The 23,382-nt window shown below is 47.8% G+C and overlaps 1 protein-coding gene across 5 annotated transcripts in view; it reads left to right on the forward strand.

The window, feature by feature from the left end:
- Positions 1 to 619: 619 nt before the first annotated feature.
- map7b (microtubule-associated protein 7b) overlaps positions 620 to 23,382 on the forward strand; it is a 53,171-nt gene continuing 30,408 nt past the window's right edge. For 2 of the 5 annotated variants that reach the window (XM_061243077.1, XM_061243078.1), the window contains exon 1: positions 5,193 to 5,849. In XM_061243077.1, the coding sequence (XP_061099061.1) occupies positions 5,702 to 5,849 (148 nt within the window). In that variant the 5' untranslated portion in view covers positions 5,193 to 5,701. The other 3 variants (XM_061243079.1, XM_061243080.1, XM_061243081.1) reach the window with 3 other exon arrangements.

Raw genomic sequence — 23,382 nt, forward strand, 5'->3', positions numbered from 1 at the left:
GATAAGACTGCTGAATGACTGTAATGTAGTAATAATATAATAATAATAATAATAATAATAATAATAATAATAATAATAATAATTGTTATTATTATTATTCCTCTCCTTCTTATTATTATTATTAACATGGGTGAGGCATGAGTCCGACGAGCCAGGGGGACGTCCATCACACAGATTCTGGACAACAGCTTGCTCTTGCAGGACAAATTTGACGGCGGTTAATTGGCGAAAGACTCCGCCTGCTGGACACATCCTGGCATTGCGACCAAAAAACGCCCCTGACGGAATAACTTGCCCGGTAGATGGCTCCCTGGACCACTCCATTATCAACCCTGGAGAACTACATCTTATCTCACGCAGGAGGTGTCAGAGTGCTAATATGAATGTATGTATTATTTGACGTTTATGACTACTGTCATTCATTCAAAATCATGATGTCATACATGTATGGTGTAGATGAGAATTCAGAGTGAAACTGTAGGCTATTAAAGCTGAAAGACCTGTTGACAATGTCGGTTAAACCATCCACCGGCGAACGCCTGTAGTAGGCTACACCGTGAATGTCTCCTGAAATTCGGGCAGTCTAGGAATATGGGCTAATCCGGTAGGCGAACCTTTACCTGCCCGCCAGGTGCTCACTTCCTGGCTGTGCGTCGTGGCTGTCCCACGGCTGGTCCTTTGGACTGACGTCAGAAGAAATGGCGGATCGGGAAAGGGCAGACGTATCTCCGATCGCCTCGGAAGGTGAGTGCTCAGCCTCAATTAAAGTTTATGAAGTTATTGATCTTTGCCAACAATGGGCGTAAAAGTGACGAATAACTTCAGTCGTTGGCGATGAGGAAAGTTTACTCCGAGAGTGCGTCTGTGCGAACAGGTTAAAGTGAATGGGAGCATTCCTGTCGGATCACAAGAACAGGATTACCGTCAACTGGACACAGAACCAGTGTATTAAATAGGCTATGATAATGACCCCGTTAACAGTGCGTGCAGGGTAGCCATGGATATAATTTGAAATATTTGTTGTAGCCTAGTCCGTTCTTTTGTTTGTGCAACTTCAGTTTAAAACTCAATTTAATTGAACGCGTCAAGGTTCTTGCAATTTGACCCAAATCTGCAAAGCAGCGGATTCCATGGGAATAGCCTACGGGGTTGATGTAACCAGATCAGGTGGATTTAGCATGAAATGGCGTGTTTTTTTTCTTCTAACTCGCCCCTGCTCATGTTTGCTTTGCAACTTGCACATCAAATAAACCGTACAATTGTAAATATTTTTATCAACTGCCGTCGAAACGACTGTTGATGGATTGACCTGGGGTTTTTTCCGGAATTTCAGAATTAGACGTAGCAAAGCAATCATCTGTTTTGTCACAGTCTATTGTCTCTAAACGGGTCCATAAATAAGTTTATTTTAAATTGTATGATTGTAATATTCGTATTAATATTAGTCAACCATATCCACCAGAACGTAACCTATAGAAAATACTTGTTTACTTGTCGTGGTTAAGCTTGTAATGTGTTTGTAATTAGATGAATGATTCGCACATACGAGTTTGGCTGCATTGTCGTTGCATACCTGATAAGGGTTCAAAGAATGCTGAACGGGCATGCATTATACATGACTCTTCGTTTCGTTTTGTCATTTAGATTATTTTGTCGCCGTCAACCAGGCTTTCTAATAAATAAAAACCCACGTTGCATGCAAAGTAAAGGACTTGTAAACCTCTTTAAAATATACCAAAGGTATATTCTTGGTGAAAGACCCCAAAAAAAAAAAACCAACCAACACTTTTCCTAGTGAGCTGCGGGATCCATCCCAGCGGCAGCTGTCACACCTGAGGCAGGTCACTCGGAACTGGTTCCTGAAGGTGTGCACTCAGGTGTCGGAGAAGGGATTTGTGATACCCTGTTGACAGTGGAGGATCGCATAGAGCCCCCCGGTATCGCGTTTCCCTTCCCGTTAGCCGTTAGCCTCGCCGTGTCTCCTGTTGACTCGGCTTTCTGTGCTGCGTTGTAGCTGCGCTGATATCCCGATGGCCTGTAGTAGCGCAGGTCTGTCTCCGGGCTTGGCTCGGAGTCCTCGTTGCGGAGACGCATTGCACCTCACAGGACCAGAGCTCGCAGGCGGTAAATTCTGACGGATTTACGTTCCAAGTGGATTTCACCTCTGGCTAATTATTTTTGGAATCTCTCTCTCTCTCTCTCTCTCTCTCTCTCTCTCTCTCTCTCTCTCTCTCTCTCTCTCTCTCTCTCTCTCCTGAGTGAGCTGGCGCGTGCTGGCAGAGCTCTGCATATGTCCATCCGCTAATTTGCGGTTTATTTTACGCTAGCGTGGTGCGGGCCGCTGTCAAGGGGGAAGCATCCGGGTGCATTGGCCCAGGCCCAGTGGTCTGTGTACATGTTCTATATTATTAATATTATTGTCCCTGTTCCGGGAATAATATAATCTTGTTACATTTCAACTGGGAAATTCACTTAGGAGCCACTTAGTAGCTGTAAGCCTCTGTAACCAGGCGAGTGGTCTTAAATTCAGGGCTTGAACAGGGGTGTGTGCAGTAGCACCGTTCTGCACCCCTCTTGCCCACACTGAGTCCCGTGGAACAGTCTGTTCAGTTCTGCAGTGTGGCGTTGAGCCGCCCCTCTGTCAGTCCACAGAGACAGAGGCTTGGGAACTGCGCTCCCAATCAGGTGGTTGCAGGTTTGAGTCCCAGTGGCACAGTTGCTGTATCGCTAAGCCACAGTCGTCAGTGCACATCTTTATGCGCTGAGTGCTGGCATGTCTCTGCACAAGTGTGTAAGAAACTAACAAAATAATACAAAGTTGTATCAACATAAGTTTAATTATGAAAATTACGCATACACAAAAGCCTTTGAAGATCAATGAGCACCCATACAATACATTATAATCAATACATCAAAATTATTCGTTTTGGACTAAAGCAGCATTTTGACTGTGTTAACTGTGCATTGTGGAGCCTCATTGGTGATAAATATGCGCATGTTTCATGTAAATTGTATGGTAATGTAAATGGCTTGGAGAGTAAGTTGCGTGCGTGGCTGTGTTGATATGTGGAACACATCTCTACTGGGCAGAGCTCCTTGGTAAATATTTGGCTAATCCACGGCGGGGCAAGGACCAGTTCTACTGCAGCTGTAGCCATGGTGACGCTACGCTGTAAAATCCGCTTCGGCTGGACTCTGTGTTCTGTGCGAGTGTGTGTATGAGTGCGTGCGTGCGTGTGTGCGTGTGTGTATGTATGAGAGTGTGTGCATGTGTGTGCGTATGAGTTCATGCATGCATGCGTGTGTGTGTGTGTGTATATGTATGTATGAGAGTGTGTGCATGTGTGTGCGTATGAGTTCATGCATGCATGCATGCGTGTGTGCGTGTGTGCGTGTGTGCGTGCGTGCGTGCGTGCGTGCGTGTATGTATGAGAGTGTGTGCATGTGTGTGCGTATGAGTGCATGCATGTGTGTGTGTGTGCATGCGTGCGTGCGTGCGTGCGTGCGTGTGTGTGTGTATATGAGAGTGTGTGCATGTGTGTGCGTATGAGTGCATGCGTGTGTGCGTGTGTGCTTACGTGTGTATACATGCTTGTGTGTGATTGTGAGTGTGTGGCTGTGGTCTAAATGCAGACCGACGGCCCCCCCTTGCTGTCTGGCACAGTATGAAATAAATGCTAATCCTGCAGGACTTCACTGAACCCTGTTCTCCGCGGCCTTGCTCAATAAATAACCTCAGAGTGTAATAAGTCACAAGCTTAAGATTTAAGAGTTCAGACATCCCAGAATGCTTTGCCCGGCTGCCTTTCTCTGCACAATTTATCACTTCGTTTTGCTTTATCGGAGTTAAAAATATCTTCTGTGTTTTGTGGGAATCATGTGCCTGAGAGATCGGTGTTGAAGTCAGCAGAGCTGTGCAGGGAATGTGAAGGTGGAGATGACCCGGCAAGACAGAAACAGGGTCTCCCACGGCAAACGGGGACGAAATGCTGGCACTTAGGACCCGTTCGGCCGTTGTCACGGCTGTGTTTGCTCAACCACACACACACAGTCACACTCACACTCACACACTCACACTCACACTCACACTCACACTCACACACTCACACTCACACAATCACACAATCACACACACACACTCACACACACACAAACGCACATGCGCACACGCACACACACACACACTCACACACTCACCACTCACACAATCACACACACACACACACTCACACACACTCACACTCACACACTCACACACTCACACACACACACACTCACACACACTCACACTCACACACACACACACACACTCACACACACACTAACGCACATGCGCACGCACACGCACAGTCACACGCACTGTACAGTAAGGCAGCGCTCTGCGCTCTGTGTGCCTGCAGAGCTGCATTGTGGGTAACAGCGCTGTGAGTTTAGCGGTCGGTGAGCGTAGTGCAGGACCTCCGGTAGACCCAGTGGGGAGAAGAGTGTCAGCAGTGACAACCCCCCCACCCCCACCCCCTCGTTACCATTAACGTCCGGGGCAACCGTCTAACGCTTCATCCTCACGGCGACGGCTGTCGTCCTGGCAACCGTCCGCCAGTTCAGGGAGAGAGGGAGAGGGAGAGGGGAGTGAGCGAGCGAGTCTGTAGTTGGAGGAGGAAGAGGAGGAGACTGTCAGCCTGGTGTTCATGTGCTCCACTCAGACCTGGGAAAGAACCGGCAGCATCTGGGCTTAAAGAGGGAGAGGGAGAGAGAGGACCAGGCAGGCTCGGAGTTGGTGAGAGTGAGTGAGAGAGAGAGTGAGTGAGTTAGAGAGGGAGGGAGGGAGGGAGTGTGTGTATGAGAGAGAGAGAGAGGGAGGGAGGGATAGAGATTGAGCGTGTTGGAGAGAGAGAGAACGAGTAAGAGAGAGAGAGAGAGGGAGGGAGCATGTTGGAAAGAGAGAGACTGAGTAAGGGAGAGAGAGAGAGAGAGGGAGGGAGGGAGGGAGGGAGGGGGGGGGGGGGAGAGGGAGGAACAGTGCTTACAGCATCCTCGTCTCTCTGTCGGTTCCGGATCATTCTCCAGGATGCTGGGGGGGAGTGGTCAGGCTGAGCGAGTCTCTCTCTCCTCTAGGACCCCCTGCCCCTCCCTCCCTCCCTCCTCCCCCTGCGCTGTGACTTTCTCCTCTGTCATCGCTCCGTACGCCCGTCAGCTGGACGTGGAGTCAGCCACACACACACACACACACACACACACTCACTCACTCTCTCTCTCTCTCTCTCCCTCTGTCACACACACACCAACCCGACGGGACAGGCTTTTTTCTGTTCAGAGAGGAGCAGCTGTACCGGCAGCCGGTGCTGAAGCCAGGGACCGTTAGCCTGCTTCAGCTAAGCAGCTCCAGGGACCGTTAGCCTGCTTCAGCTAAGCAGCTCCAGGGACCGTTAGCCTGCTTCAGCTAAGCAGCTCCAGGGACCGTTAGCCTGCTTCAGCTGAGTAGCATTGGGGCACGTTAGCCTGCTTCAGTTGAGTAGCAGCTAGCATTAGCCAGCTTCACTAGTGGAGCCTGGACACCAGGCTCTGCCTGAACACAGAACAGGAGGAAGAAGGGAAACAAAAAAACATTTAAAAATAAAGCAACCGATTAGGTGGAATACCGAAGGAAGACTCGTGGGAGAGGCGGTTCCCTGCCCCCCGTCGGGGGGTGGGTTTTGGGGCGATGCCGGGTCTGGCCGCGGCGGGCAGGCAGGACCGGCTGAAAAAGGGGAGCAGGGCGGCCGTGCCCGTCCTCTTCACCATCACCGAGGAAGACGAGCAGCAGAAGACCAGCGGCGGGAGGAAGAGGAGGAGGAGGAGGAGGAGGCGAGGTAGGGGGCGGAGGGAGGGTTCCCGAAACGTCCCCAGCCCAATGCATGCACATCGGGGTACGTGGAAACGCTGCCTCCTGTACGCAAGGCAGGAAACCAGGGCTGACGTGTGTGTACCCCAACTCTTGACTTTTAGGATGGTTAGGATCGTAACGGGACTGGGACTGGGACTGGGGGTGGGGGGGGAGCGCAACGGGAAGTTTGTGTAACGGTGCAGGGTATCTAAACCCCAGCCCCATACTCTCCTATTGTACCCCTCCAGGATTGTGGTCGTGACGACATAGAGCTGCAGGTACACAGTGTGTCGTTTCCACCCTGTGTGTCTCTCCAAATCTATATGTCACAGAGCAGGGGGGGGGGGGGATGGGTGTACTATTCAATCTGCAATTAGGCTCCACTCTTCCGGTTTAGGGTACGAATGTGTCACAATAGGCATTGTAACTAATTCACTTTGCTTAAGACCTCCATCTTATTCAGCCTTTGTCAGAATGGCATGCATTGTTTTGTTTTGATATATATATATTTTTAGACCACGAGCCACATCCCTCTCTTTAGTTCTTTTCCGACAGTTCTTATCAGTACCGATGACACTACCGAGCCTGAGAGCTTCAGGGCTTCGGCAAACGCACACGCAGTAGCGTTTAAGTCAGCGGTTCAGTAGCGGGTATAGCATCAGCTCCAGCCTGTCGCTCGGAGTGGGTGGGTCGGCGTGTATGTAAAGTTGACTCCTACATGTGTGGCGTTCTGTGCGCGTTCTTTCACCGAGGAGCCAACTGCGTCACGTTTTGCTTTCCGTGGCTGTGAGGACGTTCTGTTATCCGGCCCGAGAGAGAGAGAGGGAACCCTGACCCTGTTTGCAGGGGAATCGTACTCGTGTCGTAATCGTGAGTTTTGCAGAATTGTCTTCGGTTCGATAGCGGGTGCTGGTTCGATTACGTATGGGGAAAGGAGTGCCTGTTCTGTGAGTGATTGAATGCTTAGGTAGCACAGGCATTTTGGGACGTACAGTACCACAGCTCTAGTCAGCATAAATGACGCTGTGGTTGTTTATGTATAAACAATCCTTGTGAATCCCTCCTCCCCCTCCCCCCCTCCTTTTGCTAGCCATGCCAGTAACTACTCTGAAAATTGTCAATTCAGATACTGTTTCACTTTTGAACTATCAGGACATTGGAAGTATTCATGAAAAATTCATTGTGATTTATGACTTTGCCTTGATGTCACTAAATGGTAAAGACCGCTTAACCCTTTATTTGCGAGATCACATGTTCTTAACTGAACATTCGAATGCTGATGTTACAATCACTAATGGTTCTATATGGAGAACATATTCCAAAGAGAACTGCTTACTGTTCAAAGGGTTCAATAAAGACACATTGTGATTATTGGGTAAAATTCAAATTATTGAACAGTTTGTTTTGTGTTTGTGGACCGTATTCTGTATGACCTGTATGAGAAATGTGTCTTGTAGCTCGCAGATGCACTTGTGTCAATTAAGAGCCCATAAGATCAATACTCCTTTCAGTCTGGTGGATTCCGGCGGTGAAGCCACAGACGTTTGTCTGACGTCTGAAGGCCTTGAGACGGCCGCTCTCGAGAGGCCTGTGTTTGAGTAGGCGTTCTTCAGCCGGACTCCTGAATGGCGGTATTCACCACGGCGATGGTAACCTCGGCGATGGTGTCGCTTGGTGGCTGGCGCTGTCTGTCTAACACTGAACGAGGGAGAGGGGGGGGGGGGGCGGTTGGAGGGGCTCACAAAGGCCTGTTTGATCCACCGCCATGCCACCACTGCGGGTAACTCTGAGGTCCTGTAGCAGCTGTGCACATCTGAGAGGATGTTCATGGAATCCTGTTGGGGTTCAGAGATTAAGACCTTAAAGCAGGGGACTCCAATCTTATCCTAAAAGGGCCGGCGTGGGTGCAGGTTTTTGTTTTAACCCAGCAGTAACACACCTGATTATACTAATGAACTAATCGTGGTCTTTAATCAAGACCTAGATGAGTAGAATCAGCTGTCTTAGTCCTGTGCTAAAACAACAACCTGCACACACACCGGCCCTTTCTGGATAAGATTGGAGACCCCTGCCTTAAAGGTACAATAGGTCATTTCGGACTCCCAATGGTCAAGAGAGGAATTGCAGCAACATACTGTTTATCCCCCCCCCCCCCCCCCCCCCCCCCTCTCTGTGAACGTGCTGACGTTGAAACGCCATTGGCTGTGGAAATTATAACCAACTTTCAACCAATGAGCTTGAATTATTGTACAGCTGTACAGTGTTTTGGTACAGAGTGTCGGTGCTTCAACTGTATATTTTGAAACCCGAATTTAAGGACTATAAACACAGGCAGAGGGTGAGTCAACATGTCAGTGAGCCTTAATTCATTCATTTTCACAACTTTCCCCTCCAGTTCTTTCCAAAGAGCAGCTTCTGTATTTCTGAGGTGCCATCTCTGAAAAGCGTGTACTGGTGAACTCATTTTGGCACATTAGGGGCTCTCTTTTCTTTTTTTATTTTCGGTAACAAAAATGGGGACGTGTGGAAGTTAAATCTGAAGTGTATTCAGTCAACGAGGATCTGAGACTTCTCTAATGACTGTTGGTGAGGTCAGTCCAGTAGTCTTGCAGACAAGCAGACATTATTCATGAAGCAGGGAAATGCCAAATGCTGTGCTTTGTCCGAGGTGATTTATTAACGCTGGAGTAAACTTGGCTCACACTGCAAAAAAACATATTAACAAGCGTTTTAGTCTGGTACTTACAGGGCTGGTTTCAGAGACACAGATTAAGCTTAGTCCTGAACTACATTGGGCTTTGGATGGATGCTCTCTAAATAAGAATTGCAAAACTGACCCGTGTCTAAATATCAGACTGAAATACTTGTTGAGACGGTCTTATTTTGTGTCCTGCAGTGGTGTATGAGAACTCAGTGAGAAACAATGGAATATCAGTGGTTTTACGATGACGTGGTTGAATGTACGGCACGATATTAATAACCCAATATTGATAACGCGTAATATAGCGGAGAGAGAGGTTCGTTAATTTCCTGCGCCGTTCTTCCGTTAGTGCTGACCAGGCTGTAAAGCTCGAATCGCACGCGCCCCAAGACTGCAGCCGCAGCTGTTTTTGTTTGTTTCTTTCCGCGTGCCGCAGACACCGCAAACGCGAGATTCTCTCAGAATTCTTTACCGGCTAACGGTTGCTTCTCTTCATCGGTCTGTTTTTGGGAAAACTTTTGCCTCTGTCAAAATACGGACCCAGTGAATGTTTTCTGATATGGTTACGAGCGGCTATGACAACGTTATTATTTTCTGGCTCGATTAATATCGGTTTCCGTTGCTGCGATATTTATCTGTGGAAGATGGCTGAGTTTCAGAGTGCTAAGAAAGGTAGATGTGCTCCTCTACACACTCCTTGTCCGTCACTGAAAATAAACTGGGAAAGACATCACCTTATGTTACTGATGACCTCATCATGGGTGATCAGGCCTGACGCTCTGCTAAACATTTTGTCGTCGGTTTCTAAACGACCGGTCAGGACGGGCAGAACAACCTGTTCTCATCATTGTGTTTCCTTATGTTCGTATAGACTCAACTGCTTCTTACCGTAACAGCCACCGTACAATATTTTGTTGTTTGTTTATCAGATTTGTTATAGAAATTAATATGATGGTTGGATTTAAGTTCAGGACTCCCTATGCTGCAGTGTTTCAAGTTACAATGTTAGGGATGAATTCTGTTTCAGTTCAGATCATTCTGGAAATTATCTAATCGCTTCTTTGTCTGGGGAGTCTTCATGATTAGTTGCACTGCCTATTCTATGGACAGCCCATAAATTAGTTAATTTAAAAATCATTGGAAAACATTAGTCATTTTCTTCTTCTCCTGAAAAGACTGCCCCTAATTTAATTCCTTTTCTTCTTTTTCTTGGCTACTTTTATCTCTTTAATATAACACATGGTTTAACTACAAATTAATAACAATATGTAGTAGTAGGCTATTCTAAAAAAAGATTGACATAATACTAATCCTACTACTACTGCGAATATCAATTATAATAATCATTATCATTATAACCATTATAATACGTGTGTGAGTAACAGCCCTCCCTGTTGTGACACATGATTGACAGGTGTGAGATGAACTGTAAGTACGGGAGTTCCCAGGGCCTTGGCTCTCCTGAGCGAGGCTGTGCACGGGGCGTTGGCTCCTGAGCGAGGTTCCGTACGGGCCTTGGCAGGAGTATTCCTGTTTGTTCTCAAGGAGGGGCCGCGTCCCGGGCGACATCTCGCTCCGTGCCAGCGGGGGGAGCGGTGCCTAGCGACAGGTCGGACGGGCGGGGCCCGCGTGAGCCGGCAGATATGTAAACAGTGGTGTGTCGCCCGCCGCGGACCCGCTGACTGGCTGGTGTCCCGCGGTGGGCGGGCCAGGGGGTGGGAGCTGAAGGGGGTGGGAGCTGACGGGGGTGGCAGGTGACACGTCAGCACCCGGCCCGGTGTTGTCGTCCTCGCATGGGGGTGAAAAAAAAACGCTCAAAATCTACAGGAAGGTCAACTAGCCTGGAGGAGAAACTGCAGAATTAAAAACAAACCTGGGTCAAATACTGCGTGTAATTGTTTTGGATTCAAATGCTTTTCTATGCTTTGCTGAGCTTGTCTTGGAACCTATGAAATACTCTAAAAAAAAAAGTGCAATCCCCACCTTCTGGTCCTCTTGGTTGGCTCATTTGCTCCAGGCAAGATGAATCGAGCGCAGAAAAGTATTTGAATGCAAAACATATTCAGTCAAAAGAACAGAAAATAGTCTTGGCATGAAGTTAGTTTCAGTTTTGTTTTTGATTATGTGCAATAGAGCTGTGCGTGTGCTGTACGTGTGTGCATGTGGGGTGGTTTTAGCATAATGAATTCATGCATGCATAAGTGTGTCAGTAATGTAATCTCGTCGTCGTTAAAACGATAGCCTCCGCGGCGCGGACACAAACGGGCCGCTCTGGTTTACATAATCAGCATCGCCGTGGAGACCGCGGCGTCCCGGGCCCTGTGATGTAATCTCCATATAAATACGCCGCTTTGTCACCGCGAACAGTGCCCCCCCCCCCCCCCCCCCCCCCCCGCGGGACCCGCCACCGATCCCGCGCGGTAACGACGATAACGACGATAACGCAGGACGCCGGAGCGACCCAGAGCTTTCACCCCCGTCTCACGAGTCACTGCGCCTTCATCTGGCACTTCTGGATTTGTGTTTGACTCCGTACTGTAGTTCCTGAAGTTGTAGATGTCCTGGGTATGGTAGTCGCAGACTTGGCCTGTCTACCTTGTGTACTAGACTTATGTTCATGGATTGTGAATTGCACCTTATCTGAGCTGTTTGCGGTTTGCTCTATGACCTTGATATAACACTGTTTTGTACGTCGTTTTGGATAAAAACGTCTGCTAAATTAAAGTGTAATGTGATTGATTATGGTTGGAACGGTGAAAATGGCGTATGATAGAAGTCCCAGAGATGATATACAAGTTGAGGTTACATTTCTATGGTCTTTTGAAACTGGAAGGAATGTAATGATTTGGTCTGTCCACCCAGGGCTGGTTCTAGGTATTGCTGACATAGGCAGTTACCATAAGTCCAGGGACGATGGTGTAATCAGGGGGGTGGGGCAGTCTGTAGCCTAATGACTAAGGTACATGACTGAGACCTGGAAGGTTGGTGGTTCAAGCCCTATTGTAGCCACAATAAGATCTGTACAGAGCAAGGCCCTCAATCCCACATTGCTCCAGGGGGGATTAGCCCCTGCTTAGTCTAAACAACTGATAAAAGCTTCAGCTAAGTAACTGTAATGGTTGAGTTGGGTGGGGGTACCTAATAGGTCCTCCAGTGCCTATTGGGTCCCCCCCAACCCCTGGTCCACCATCTTGGTTGGGCTGCAGCCTTTTAATTGGTCTAGCCCTTCCACTTCATACAGAGGCTGTAGGGGGAGTGTGCATTGTACTGTAGGTTCCCACGGTAACCCCCCTGTGGCTTCATTACTTAAGTATATGAGTATAGCGGTGCATTAAGTGTGTCACATGGGTTTCCACGGTTACTGGGCGCAGTTGCCTTTTTTCCGTGAGAAGCACCCCCTTGACATTAACCTAAGGACGCCCCCAACATTGCAATTAAGGCAATTTCACTCTTTGATCTCGCAAAAGCCTTTGGATTTTCAGCGTGGCTACTTCACACGGGTGCCAAGGTTACGCAACTGAAGGAGGTCTCCTTAAAGGTCTGTTAACACTTCGCCCCGTAACCACCTGACCAGGCTGGACCAGGCGGTGTGGAGGTTGTGCACATGTTCAGATGTTGTGTGTGTGTGTGTGTGTGTTTTGTACGTATGTTGTAGTTCTTTATGTAGACATGACCCACCCATTTGGAGGCGTGATTGTGGGACAATCATGTGCTCACCACACCCCCTCTGTAGGGCAACATTCAAAATCCACCCAATCTCCCTCTCTCTCCTGAACCCTATGAGTGTTGCATTTACAGCAGGACTGCTGGTCCAAACAAAAGGACAGGTCCAGGCCCTGGCGCTATAGGATAGGAAATGCAGCAAGTGTGAGCTTCAGCTAACAGCCCTCCCATGTGTAAAACAACAGGCTACAGAGATCTTTAGTGCTGTGTGTATGTGGTGGGGGTGGGGGGGGTCGTCTGTGTGTATCATACCGGATAATAAGCGGCCTTCTGCCTGTTGGTGTTTGCCTGGATGAACGATTCGTCTGCTGCAGTAACCTCATGCACCCACAGAGAAAAAGCAATGTTTTTATTTCTGGCTCGGAGGATGTCAAAGGTGTAACGATGCTAATTCAGCCAATGAATCCTGCAATGCCGAAAAAGCTACAGTTCCAGCTGTCCTTTTGTTTGTATGTTCAGGTGCAAGGCTGGAAGTTCATGGGCGGTTGGGTCAGGCATTGAAATCGTCCACGTGATTTGGCTGTTAAAAGTTCACTCATGATTTCCGAAGTACCATGCCATCAAAAACGTTCAGTTTCTCCATTACTCCATGCCTTTCCTGTGAAGGAACAGGTAGAAAAACAAACGGTGACAACCACACAGATCGGTATTGTCCCAGATTGAGGGATGGGCTAAATCATGACTGTAGATACTGTATCTACTGTTACGCTGGTCCTGCCAGTGTGTGTGTGTTTGTTTTACTATTCTGGTGGGGACTTTGACCTGTTTGCACACCTTCCTGAAGGGGACTTCTGGACTCATGGGGACAACCGTTAGAATCAATAGAAAAATGGTCATATACCTAGCACACGTTTATTGTAAGCGTAAGTCCCCAGAATATTTTGTTTCCTGATTTTTGTGTGTGTGTGTGTGTGTGTGTATGTGTGTATGTGTGTGTGTGACCAGCCGGCCTTGGATGAGCCAGGGAATCTATTGTGCTCACACTAGCTGAGAGCCTACAAAGTTCAGGGGTCAAAGGGCAGAATTGGGGGGTGTGGGAGGCTGGGGGGGAGGGGTGAGGAGTTAAAATCGCCCTACGCTGCCCTTGCCGACTTCACGAGGCCTTCTGAAAACGCCACGCTCAGGCGAGGCACGGTAAAATAAATAAATCAACATCAAACGCTGGCCTGGAGGCATTTATGTTAGCTGCAGGCTTGGCAAACAGTGGGGGGGAACTAGGCCTGGCCCTGTGTGTTTTTTCCCATCCTCCTAAGATGGTGGGCCAGGGCAGAGCCTTCGTGATCACACGTCTTTCAAGCTCTAATCTCTTGTGAGGCGATTAGAACCGGGAGACCTTGTTCTTAGAAACCCAGCCCTCTCTCTCTCCCTCCCTCCCTCCCTCCCTCTCTCTCTCTCTCCCTCCCTCCCTCCCTCCCTCTCTCTCTCTCTCCCTCCCTCCCTCCTTCTCCCTCACTCTCTCTCCCTCCCTCCCTCCCTCTCTCTCTCTCTCCCTCCCTCCTTCTCCCTCACTCTCTCACTCTCCCTCCCTCTCTCTCTCCCTCCCTCTCTATCTCTCCCTCTCTCCATGTTTTCATGACTGCCATTATACTCACAGGACTCCAGAACTCCCCACTTCATCAGCCTCTAATTGCTGTTTTTCACTTCACTAATTGCTATTCATTTTACGTTGTCTCGAATTGTACAAATTAGCAGTTGCTGGTGAAATTACAGCTTTGTTTTGTGCGCCAGAAAGTTCCTGTAATTATATTTGCTGTGTAAGCAGGTAGCCTAAACCCTGAAATGGTGTTTTGATTCATGTAGAACTAAATATTGTGAGATAGCCTAAATTGTTATTGGCTCTGAGACCATATCATGATATGATGTGTTAAACTGTATCCAGCTACCCTATAAGGGGTTATATTGCTACGCTTTGATGCCCATTCAGTTCTGTGGTAGTTTTCTGTGATGCACCTGAGACCCAAACACACCTGGGACCTGGGCCTAGTTTGCTTGTCAAAATGAGTGCAGAAATGAAACGTTATTCTGAGCTTTTGATGAGATTGATGAAAGTAGTTGGGGACTGTATCTGTATCCACTTTTCAAGTCAACCTCTGCTCTTAATGAGTAAATTATCCAAATCATACTGTGACATTTTAATTGACAGTGTTTATTGTGTTGATGTGAAATGTTTTGTCCTGGTCTAAACTGCCAGTGAACTGGCGTTGGTGTGTTGAGCTGAGTGAGTCGGTGTAATCACCGGATGCAATAACTTGTGTACACACTGACCTTCCAGGAAAGGAGCTGTTCACTGCTGTGCATAATTCAGCTTGTGGTCTGTGCTGCTTCCAGTGAAATGATCCTGTTGGCTGTAATCGGTGTCAATGGCTGTAAATGGGCCAATGAAACGGACTCTCTCGGGGGCCATTTTAACAGGACAGGAATATCTTTGATCCAGATGTCTACTTTTTGTTCCGTGAATGTGTGTGTCTTCGGAAACGCGTATACACACACGCAGGCACAAGCATACACACTATGCTGACATGATTGTCTCACAGATAGCACACAAATATGCATGCATGTTTACACTATACATGCTAATTTGGACACATGCGCGCACACACACGGGAACACACACACACACACACACACACACACACACACACACACACCTTCAGATGACCGCTAAGGCAGTCATTTGAAGTACCTTCAGATAAAGCTCTCTGCGGTTTCGATCTGTTGTTTTGAAAGTCATGCATTACATGCCCTCCTTGTGAAGTGTGGTTCACCCTGTAAGTGAGTGCCTCAGCGGGGTCACATGACACCACAGATTCTGCACACCAACCAGATGTTCAGCTCCATGTTCTTACATTGGAGGTTGAACTGTCCCAACATTGATGTCAATGACTTTTAACATCAGGGGTAGAACACTCACTGTTTACTGTCAGTGTCAGGCTGAATACGCACTGGCGCTGAGAAAAGCAGCACTTTAAGCGCATGTTTTGACAGAGAGGGCGGGGCGGGGGGGTTGTTTACAGCAGAGAGCGCACCTGAAGCTGTCGCTGTCCCGTTTATGTGTGACAAACGGCCTCTGGAGGTCGTGAAGAGCGACCTTCCCATGAGCCTCCTGGGGTAGATAAGAGAGGGAGAGGAGTTTTTCATTCTCCCTTTACCTGGGAGTCGGGTGTTAAGACGGTCTGGCCAATCAATAGCACTAATTACCCGGGAGGAAAGAAAACTGGGGCTGTATTTGGATTCAAGGGCCACAGTTGATGGTCCCTGTCATCTGGTAACAGCAGAAGTGGTGTTGTGGTTGTGAAACTGTACCAGACGAGAGGTTGCTGGTTCAGACCCCAGGTGAAGACAAAGCATTTCAGTCCTTGAGCAAGGCCCTCGCCCTGGATTGCTTCAGTAGCCTAAACTGTATTCTGGCTAGGTTGTGTGCACTTTCCTGGGTAAGACTGCATGTTTAAGCAATTAATAATGAAAGAATTGCGAGCTTAGCCTTCCAAAACATGGTTCTGCTCTACCAAGTTCTGTTCATTTGAACTGCAGAATGCTTTGAATTGCTTTGATTATTCTTTGTCGAAGGATGCTTTTAAAAAATATGCTTGTACTGTTAAATATATTATACTCTTATTATACACTAAAAAGACATCACTATATTGCTATAGTGATGTCTCTTTAGTGTTCCTCTCACAACTTTAATTATATGAAACCTTTACAAACAGGCCATAAACTCTCCATGAAATCTGAATTTTTATATTTCTTGGCAAGGCTGTGAAAGAGGTGTTTTTTTAGGAGTGTTATTTCAGGGTTTGCACTTGTCTGTGTGCGATAGGAGAGTTGTATCTTTCCACAACCGGAACACCAGTTGACGCACTGAGTATCTTTTATTGCATGTAGTTTCAAAGGGCATAAAACACATTGCGATTTCAAGATGCATCGTTTATAGCTGAGCGCATGGTTAGTATTAAGTGGCGACAGTCTAGAACAGACAGAAAATGATTTCGGGAGAAACTGGTTTCTCCTTTTTCAAAAATGCATTCCTCAGAAGCAAACAAATAGAACCGTGTCTCCCATGTCTGGATTTGTGCAGATAATAAGATAGTCGATTCATTTCTGATCTGATTAATAAAGCACTGTTGCGTAACGGCCTTGCTCTTTTGGGCAGGAGCAGTGGTGAGGCGTAGGGGCCTACTGAGGGCCTACAGAGGGCCTAAAACAACACACGCCCACACCCTTTGTGTCCTCGTCCTCTCTGAGTTATACCCTGGGTGACAGGCCCAAGCCTGCATGCATTGTCCTCCCAGTGTGATGGAAATGTGTGTGTGAGGAGTGCGTGTGTGTGTGTGAGGAGTGCGTGTGTGTGTGTGAGGAGTGTGTGTGTGTGTCTGTGTGTGTGGTGTGTGTCAGGTGTGTGTGTGTGTGTGTGTGTGTGTGTGTGTGTATGTATGTCAGGTGTGTGTGTGTGTGTGTGTGTCAGGTGTGTGTGTGTGAGGAGTGCGTGTGTGTGTGTGAGGAGTGTGTGTGTGTGTGCGTGTGTGTGGTGTGTGGTGTGTGTGGTGTGTCAGGTGTGTGGTGTGTGGTGTGTGGTGTGTGGTGTGTGGTGTGTGGTGTGTGGTGTGTGTGTGTGTGTGTGTGTGTGTGTCAGGTGTGTGTGTGTGTGTGTGTGTGTGTGGTGTGTGTGTGTGTCAGGTGTGTGTGTGTGTGTGTGTGTCAGGTGTGTGTGTGTGTGGTGTGTGTCAGGTGTGTGTGTGTGTGTGGTGTGTGGTGTGTAACAGTGTCTCTGAGGCAGACGCCGGTGGCGGTGTTGACCAGTTGCCCCAGGCTTAGCCCACGCTAAGCCTCTCAGCCCTGCTAACGCACTGACCATTGGTAGCCCTCACGCTAATCGCTTGCTGAAATTTCATTCGCTGAGGGGGGTGGGGGGGGGGGGGGGTTTCGCTCGGCCCCAGCAGTCGCGTGGGGGGGAGAGAGAGTCCACATCTCTACTCTTCTCCACTCCTCTCTCACACGCTGTCTCAGGGGACGATTTACTTTTCCTCTCTCTCTCTCATTCCCTCGTGCCCCCTCTCTCTCTCTCTCACTCACTCTCGCTCCGTTTCTCTCCCCCGTGGCGTCTCCAGAGAAAAGCGTGGATTCAATTGTCGGGGATTCTCTGCGGAGCTCTCGTGTGTGTGTGCGGTTTTTATTTATTTTGTTTCCGGCGGCTGTATTGTGGTATTTGTAGTTCTCGTGGCCGCTCTCTCTCTCTCTCTCTGAGGATTACCCTGTGCGCAGTGTGGAATGTAGGCCGCCCGGGCAGGGGGAGCTTATTGCCGTTCATCACCGGGCAGCAGGAGCGGCAACTGCGTGTCCATCGGGAGGATGAACGAGGCTACAGGTGAGCCGAGGGGCGCTCCGGACCGGGACGTTCGGACACGGGTCCGAAAAACAGGTCCAGGTCATCATTATTTCCTTTGCTGGTTTGTGTGTGCTGGCACCTCTTAATGATTAACGATTCGCGATTAATCTTTGGCGCCGTGAACGGCGGTCATGTGTGCCGTTGTTTGTGTAACTGTTGCCCGTTTCTCCCAGATCGGGTGGCTAGACCGACACGCGAAGGGGTTGTGAGAGTGCCAGGATCGTGAGTGCGATGGCTGGAACTCTCTGCGGTCATGTTTTGAAAATTTAAGGGGTCTTGGTAAGACTGAGTTGACTGGGCCTGGGGGTGCAGGGTTGAAGTGGGGGGGACGGGGGTGGGGGGTTGGGTTTGGGGGACGGGGGGGGGGCAGTGTAGGATTTGCATTCAGGGTGCAGGTCAACAGAAAGGGCTAGGCTGAATGGGTTTTTTTTTAAAGCGTAGGAGGGGATGGGGATGGGGAGGGGGGCCTCAACCTGTCAGAAAGGCACAGGAGCAGAAAGTTTTGACCATCGCAAGCAGGTTTATCCAATTTAACCTTTTACAACATGGGTGACAGCTTAACCTTTATCTACAATGCAGCCGAGTATGTTTGACATGCCAGTGCTAAAGAACCTTAACTATGACAACAGGAGAAATGCGTTGCTTTGCCGCAGATGAATAATTCATCTTTAGTCTCTTTTTTTAAATTTTATTTCTTACATTCCTACCCTCAAATATTTGTTGTTCCTAATGTTAGTGTTTTATTTAAATATATTGGCTGTAGTTTTTTGGCCGTCTTGTTTCAGCTGCGTGGTGTGAGGCAGTTCCTCTCTTTTTTAAGAGATGGCCTGACAAAGCCGGGCGTGTGATTACCATATCCATGCATCGGCGTGAATCGGGGGCGACCCCCTCCTGACTCCTGCATTCTTCGCACCGCGGGGGCAGCCGAAACGCTCCACCGGGCCGGGCCTTGTTATGGGAGAGAACCGGGCCTTGTTATGAGAGAGAACCGGGCCTTGTTATGGGAGAGAACCGGGCCTTGTTATGGGAGAGAACCGGGCCTTGTTATGGGAGAGAACCGGGCCTTGTTATGGGAGAGAACCGGGCCTTGTTATGGGAGAGAACCGGGCCTTGTTATGGGAGAGAACCGGGCCTTGTTATGGGAGAGAACCGGGCCTTGTTATGGGAGAGAACCGGGCCTTGTTATGGGAGAGAACCGGGCCTTGTTATGGGAGAGAACCGGGCCTTGTTATGGGAGAGAACCGGGCCTTGTTATGGGAGAGAACCGGGCCTTGTTATGGGAGAGAACCGGGCCTTGTTATGGGAGAGAACCGGGCCTTGTTATGGGAGAGAACCGGGCCTTGTTATGGGAGAGAACCGGGCCTTGTTATGGGAGAGAACCGGGCCTTGTTATGGGAGAGAACCGGGCCTTGTTATGGGAGAGAACCGGGCCTTGTTATGGGAGAGAACCGGGCCTTGTTATGAGAGAGAACCGGGCCTTGTTAAAAAAACGGTGGACTCTGGCAACATAAACCTTCCCCGTGGACTTTAAACGGGCTATACGCAGACTTAATAACCCCTTAGTTACTCTTTAAGTACTTTCCCCTTTCCCTGTCTGATTGGACTCGGTTTCCTATGCTGTGGTCAGGGGCTGTGTTTTTTTGGAGAGATGGGTGCACTGCGTGCTGGGAAATGTAGTTGCTAGTGCGAGGTTCCTGTAATGTGGTGGTGCAGGAGAGGGAGGGTGAAAGACCCAGAGGATGTCCTGTTAAATCCGCTTTAACCTACTTTGTCAGGAATAGCAGCGTGCGCCGGTTACGGTCTTAGTGCGAGCTGCGGTTCAATCTGTGTACCGCCGCACGGTCATCAGACCATATCTCCCACACGCCTGCATGCGTGGTCACCAGCGCATGCCACATCTCCCACACGCCTGCGTGGTAATTTACATGCAGTCTAACAAAATTCGACCTAGATAGAAAATGTAATTGCTATATGATCGCATTGCTATGTTCCTCTCGGGACTGGTGGATTCCTTTTTGGAATGTTTTCTTGGAGTTTCTAAGTCTGTGTTCTAGAACTGCACTGCTTCCAATTGCCAGTAGGGGTTGTGACATCAGCGTTAGAATGTTAAGAACATTATAGAACATTTTATGCACATATTTGTGGTCTTACACCTCAAAGGATTAAATTCAATCAAATAAATGAATAAAAAATAAAAGTATGAAGTAGGAACCCTTCCTCATTTTGAGAAGGCCAGCTATAAATCAGTATATTGATCCCGTTTTCTGTCCCGGGTTTAGTGTGACAGACACTCTGACACTCTGATTTTCTCATGCATATTTTTTTCTGTAGCATGTATGCATGTACAGCTGTATTTCCCTGATTTATTGCATGGGGCGATTGTGTTCTGGAGGAGCTGTGTGGCAGCAGGAATGGTAACCGGTTTCGATACCGCAGCGGGTTGCAGTGCATGCTGGCTATTTGCATTCACCAGGGTGCAGTGATTAACCGTAGGGTCGGTGTAATATGTAAGTGCCATCGGGGAGACCTGCTCAAAGGCCGAACGGCTCCAAAGTTCGAGCCTGTAATTACACAGGTCAAAGGTCAGCTCGTTTACAGTTGGCGGATGATACTGAGTCATGGACGGGGGAACTTGATTTTGTACGTTCGCTGTGATCTTGAACCTGTTCGACCTTCAGTTGCTGATCTTCTGAAATTGGATCGGGGTGTCTGTGTTGTCTATGATACTGTACGTGATATTAAGATGATATTTTACAGAGATCAGAAGTTCTTGAAGTTGGTTAGACTGGTATTTGTTCAGCACACCAGCATATCTTATCAAGAGTTCAGTTTCTTTTTTTCTTTTTTTCTTTTTTTTTCCTTTTTGCTGGTGGCCCAGAGGGTCACGGGTTCAAATCTCAGGAAGGGCTGCTGTTTCTCTGTTTTCTCTGAGTCGGTTATCTCGCTAACAGGTGTGGCACTGTGTGTGTCAATGTCGGGTCAGCGGCGGATTAACGAGAACCGGAAAACGTCCGTCGCACCGTCCCAGGATTCTGGTGCACCGGTATCAGATGCCCATAGACGTGGCCATGAATGTGTTGCGTGGGATTGCCACGAAACTTAATTTCATCGTGCCGTATGGGGTTCAACAGTAATCACGGAATAAAGACCGTGTGCACAATAGAATTCTCGCCATGATGTCACAAAGTTGGCGCATGTTTCAATGCAGCATGGAATATAGAATGTGGAGTATAGAATGCGCCTTTGTTTGCTCCGCAGAAAGGCAGCCATTGTGTTCCAGATGAGGCAGCGCTCTACCTGGGACAGATGTGTGTATTCATGACACCTCAGTCCTCCAGGGTTTGTCACAAAGCCCAGCTAAATTATCCTCCGAAAACGGAGATGATTGCACAATTTCTCCCACCCATATCAGTGCGCTGTGTCCAATAAGGTCTGAGTTCACTGGAGAATAGGGCCCTGGTTTTGTTACTTTGTGCCTGACTTTGTGGACTGATTCATGATTGTTAGCTGTGATGTGCAGTATAAAATGACATTGTATAGCTAGACAAACTAACAACAGAATTGGACTTGTAGTCAGTGTGACATCAATCTGGTTGTATATCTCCCTTTTCATATACACACTCGTTCATATACCTGGTCGTATGTCTCTCTTTATGTTAACTTCTAAACTTTACTTGAACTTCACCGAATCTGTTAAATCTAAGGGCAGCCTGTAGCCTAGTGGCTAAGGTACATGACTGGGACCCAGAAGGTTGGTGGTTCAAGTCCCAGTGTATCCACAATAAGATCCACACAGATGTTGCGCCCTCAAGCAAGGCCCTTTAACCCCACATTGCTTCCCTGATTGACAAATTATAATTATTATCAATTATTAAGGGGTGCAGTATTTAGAAATGATTTCCAGGGTTACACCTGTTACAATGCTACTTTCTAAAGGCTTGGTTTGGCCAATCGGATATTTTCCATGGGTTTATTTTCTCTGCATTTAGCTCCATCTGTGGTTCAGGAGACGTTAGGCTACTGTAGTATCAACGTTGATGCATCAGGAATCATTATCCTTTGTTGTGTGTAGATGAATGCACTTCGATTTTTAGCACAAAACAGTGTCCCTAACTGCCCATAGTCTAGAGAACCTAATGAAGGTAATCCTCTTAAATCTGGGAGAGAAATGGAGCAGTACACGTCCTGAGACCCCTGAGCCTGTATCGACTGTGGGAAATATGAGGCAATTAAGGGAGGAAAAACAATGTTTCTCTAAGATCCAAGGCAAAATAATTGGGGTTCGAACTGCAGGACAAATGCAGTAGACCACTGCTCAGCATTGGAAGCCATTTTAAAGCTGGAAAATCATGGCTTGACAAGATCAGCCCTGCAGACTCAAAACACACCTCTTCAAACTCTACCTTAGTCCCCCCTCCTGATTTACCCCGCCCCCCCCTTCTGATACCCCTATCCCTGTCTAACCCCCCCCCCCCCCCCCAAAAAAAAAAAAAAAAAAAAAAAAAAAAAAACGACGATTATATGTTTAGAACAGCAGTCCAGGTGTATTTTTCTAGTTCTGGATGTGATGCTTTGACTTGTGGTAGAACCTATGCACTTGTAAGTCGCTTTGGATTAAAAGCGTCTGCCAAATGAATAAAATGTAAATGTAAATGTTAATCCAAATACTTCTGCAGCCCAAACCCATGAACATATGTATTTGACCTATTTTTGAGGTCTGAGCTGATCCTCCTTCAACCATAAACTGGGGGTTTCCCCATTCCAGTCTGCTTTTCCAAATTTATACACGCTTAGGTTTGTGGAGATACTCCAATAAACTGTCTGGATTAATACTGGATTCATTATGAACTCTGGAGTGGATTAATTACGAGTGTGTTTGGCTTTGTTACAGTCCAACAGGCTTCGCCATGAATCATGGGTAGAAATCAATTGTGATGTCACACCGACTTTCATTTGAGCACTAATGGTTATGTTCTGCTGTAATTATAATTCATGGTAAAAAATCAATTTTCATTCCATAAGCGTCATTTAGCTCTAATGGGTGTGCCTTAAAATGTTGAATGTTTCATTACGGCACCGCCAGTTGGCTTCAGTCACTTTCTGCCTTCACAATAAAGGCACGTTGGCTTTAAGATATATGTGAACATTGCCTGGTCCTGCTCACTCAAAATGCACATTAAATATTAAAACCTGTTAGCATCTTAATTCATAAGTCTGATTCACAGTGCAATCAAATTTGGCTGCTTGGGTCTTTCCTCCGTAACGGTTCAGCTTAATTTTATGCATGGTGACACCTATCTCCCAGGCAACGGGGGGATTGTTGGCAGTTTCAGCGGACGGTTTTTTTCAACCTGCCGGCTCAGGTCAGTGTGAAACATGGGCCCGGTGAGCCTTTGATATTTATAACGTGAACGGCGACCGAACGTGCCGGGAATCAGAAGTGAATTTACAGCATGACCGCGGACTCTTCCTTAAGCCAACACTGTTCAGTTAAAAAAAGAATCCATTTTTTTAAAAAGCTACTGCATCTCTTTAATGTCTCAGGAAGACGTTGAATTGTTTTACTGTGAGTTAGCGCACTGCTGAGGTTTATGGGGGGGTTTATTTTCGGGGGTTTTTGTGCGAGGTCGTTCGTGCTTCGCGCTCTGCCCCCGGCTGGTTCTGAGAGGGTAGAGTCTCCAGGGGTCAGGTTGTTTCATGGATGGGAGGATT

The sequence above is a fragment of the Conger conger genome, chromosome 5, assembly GCF_963514075.1.
Source record: "Conger conger chromosome 5, fConCon1.1, whole genome shotgun sequence".
NCBI lineage: Eukaryota > Metazoa > Chordata > Actinopteri > Anguilliformes > Congridae > Conger > Conger conger.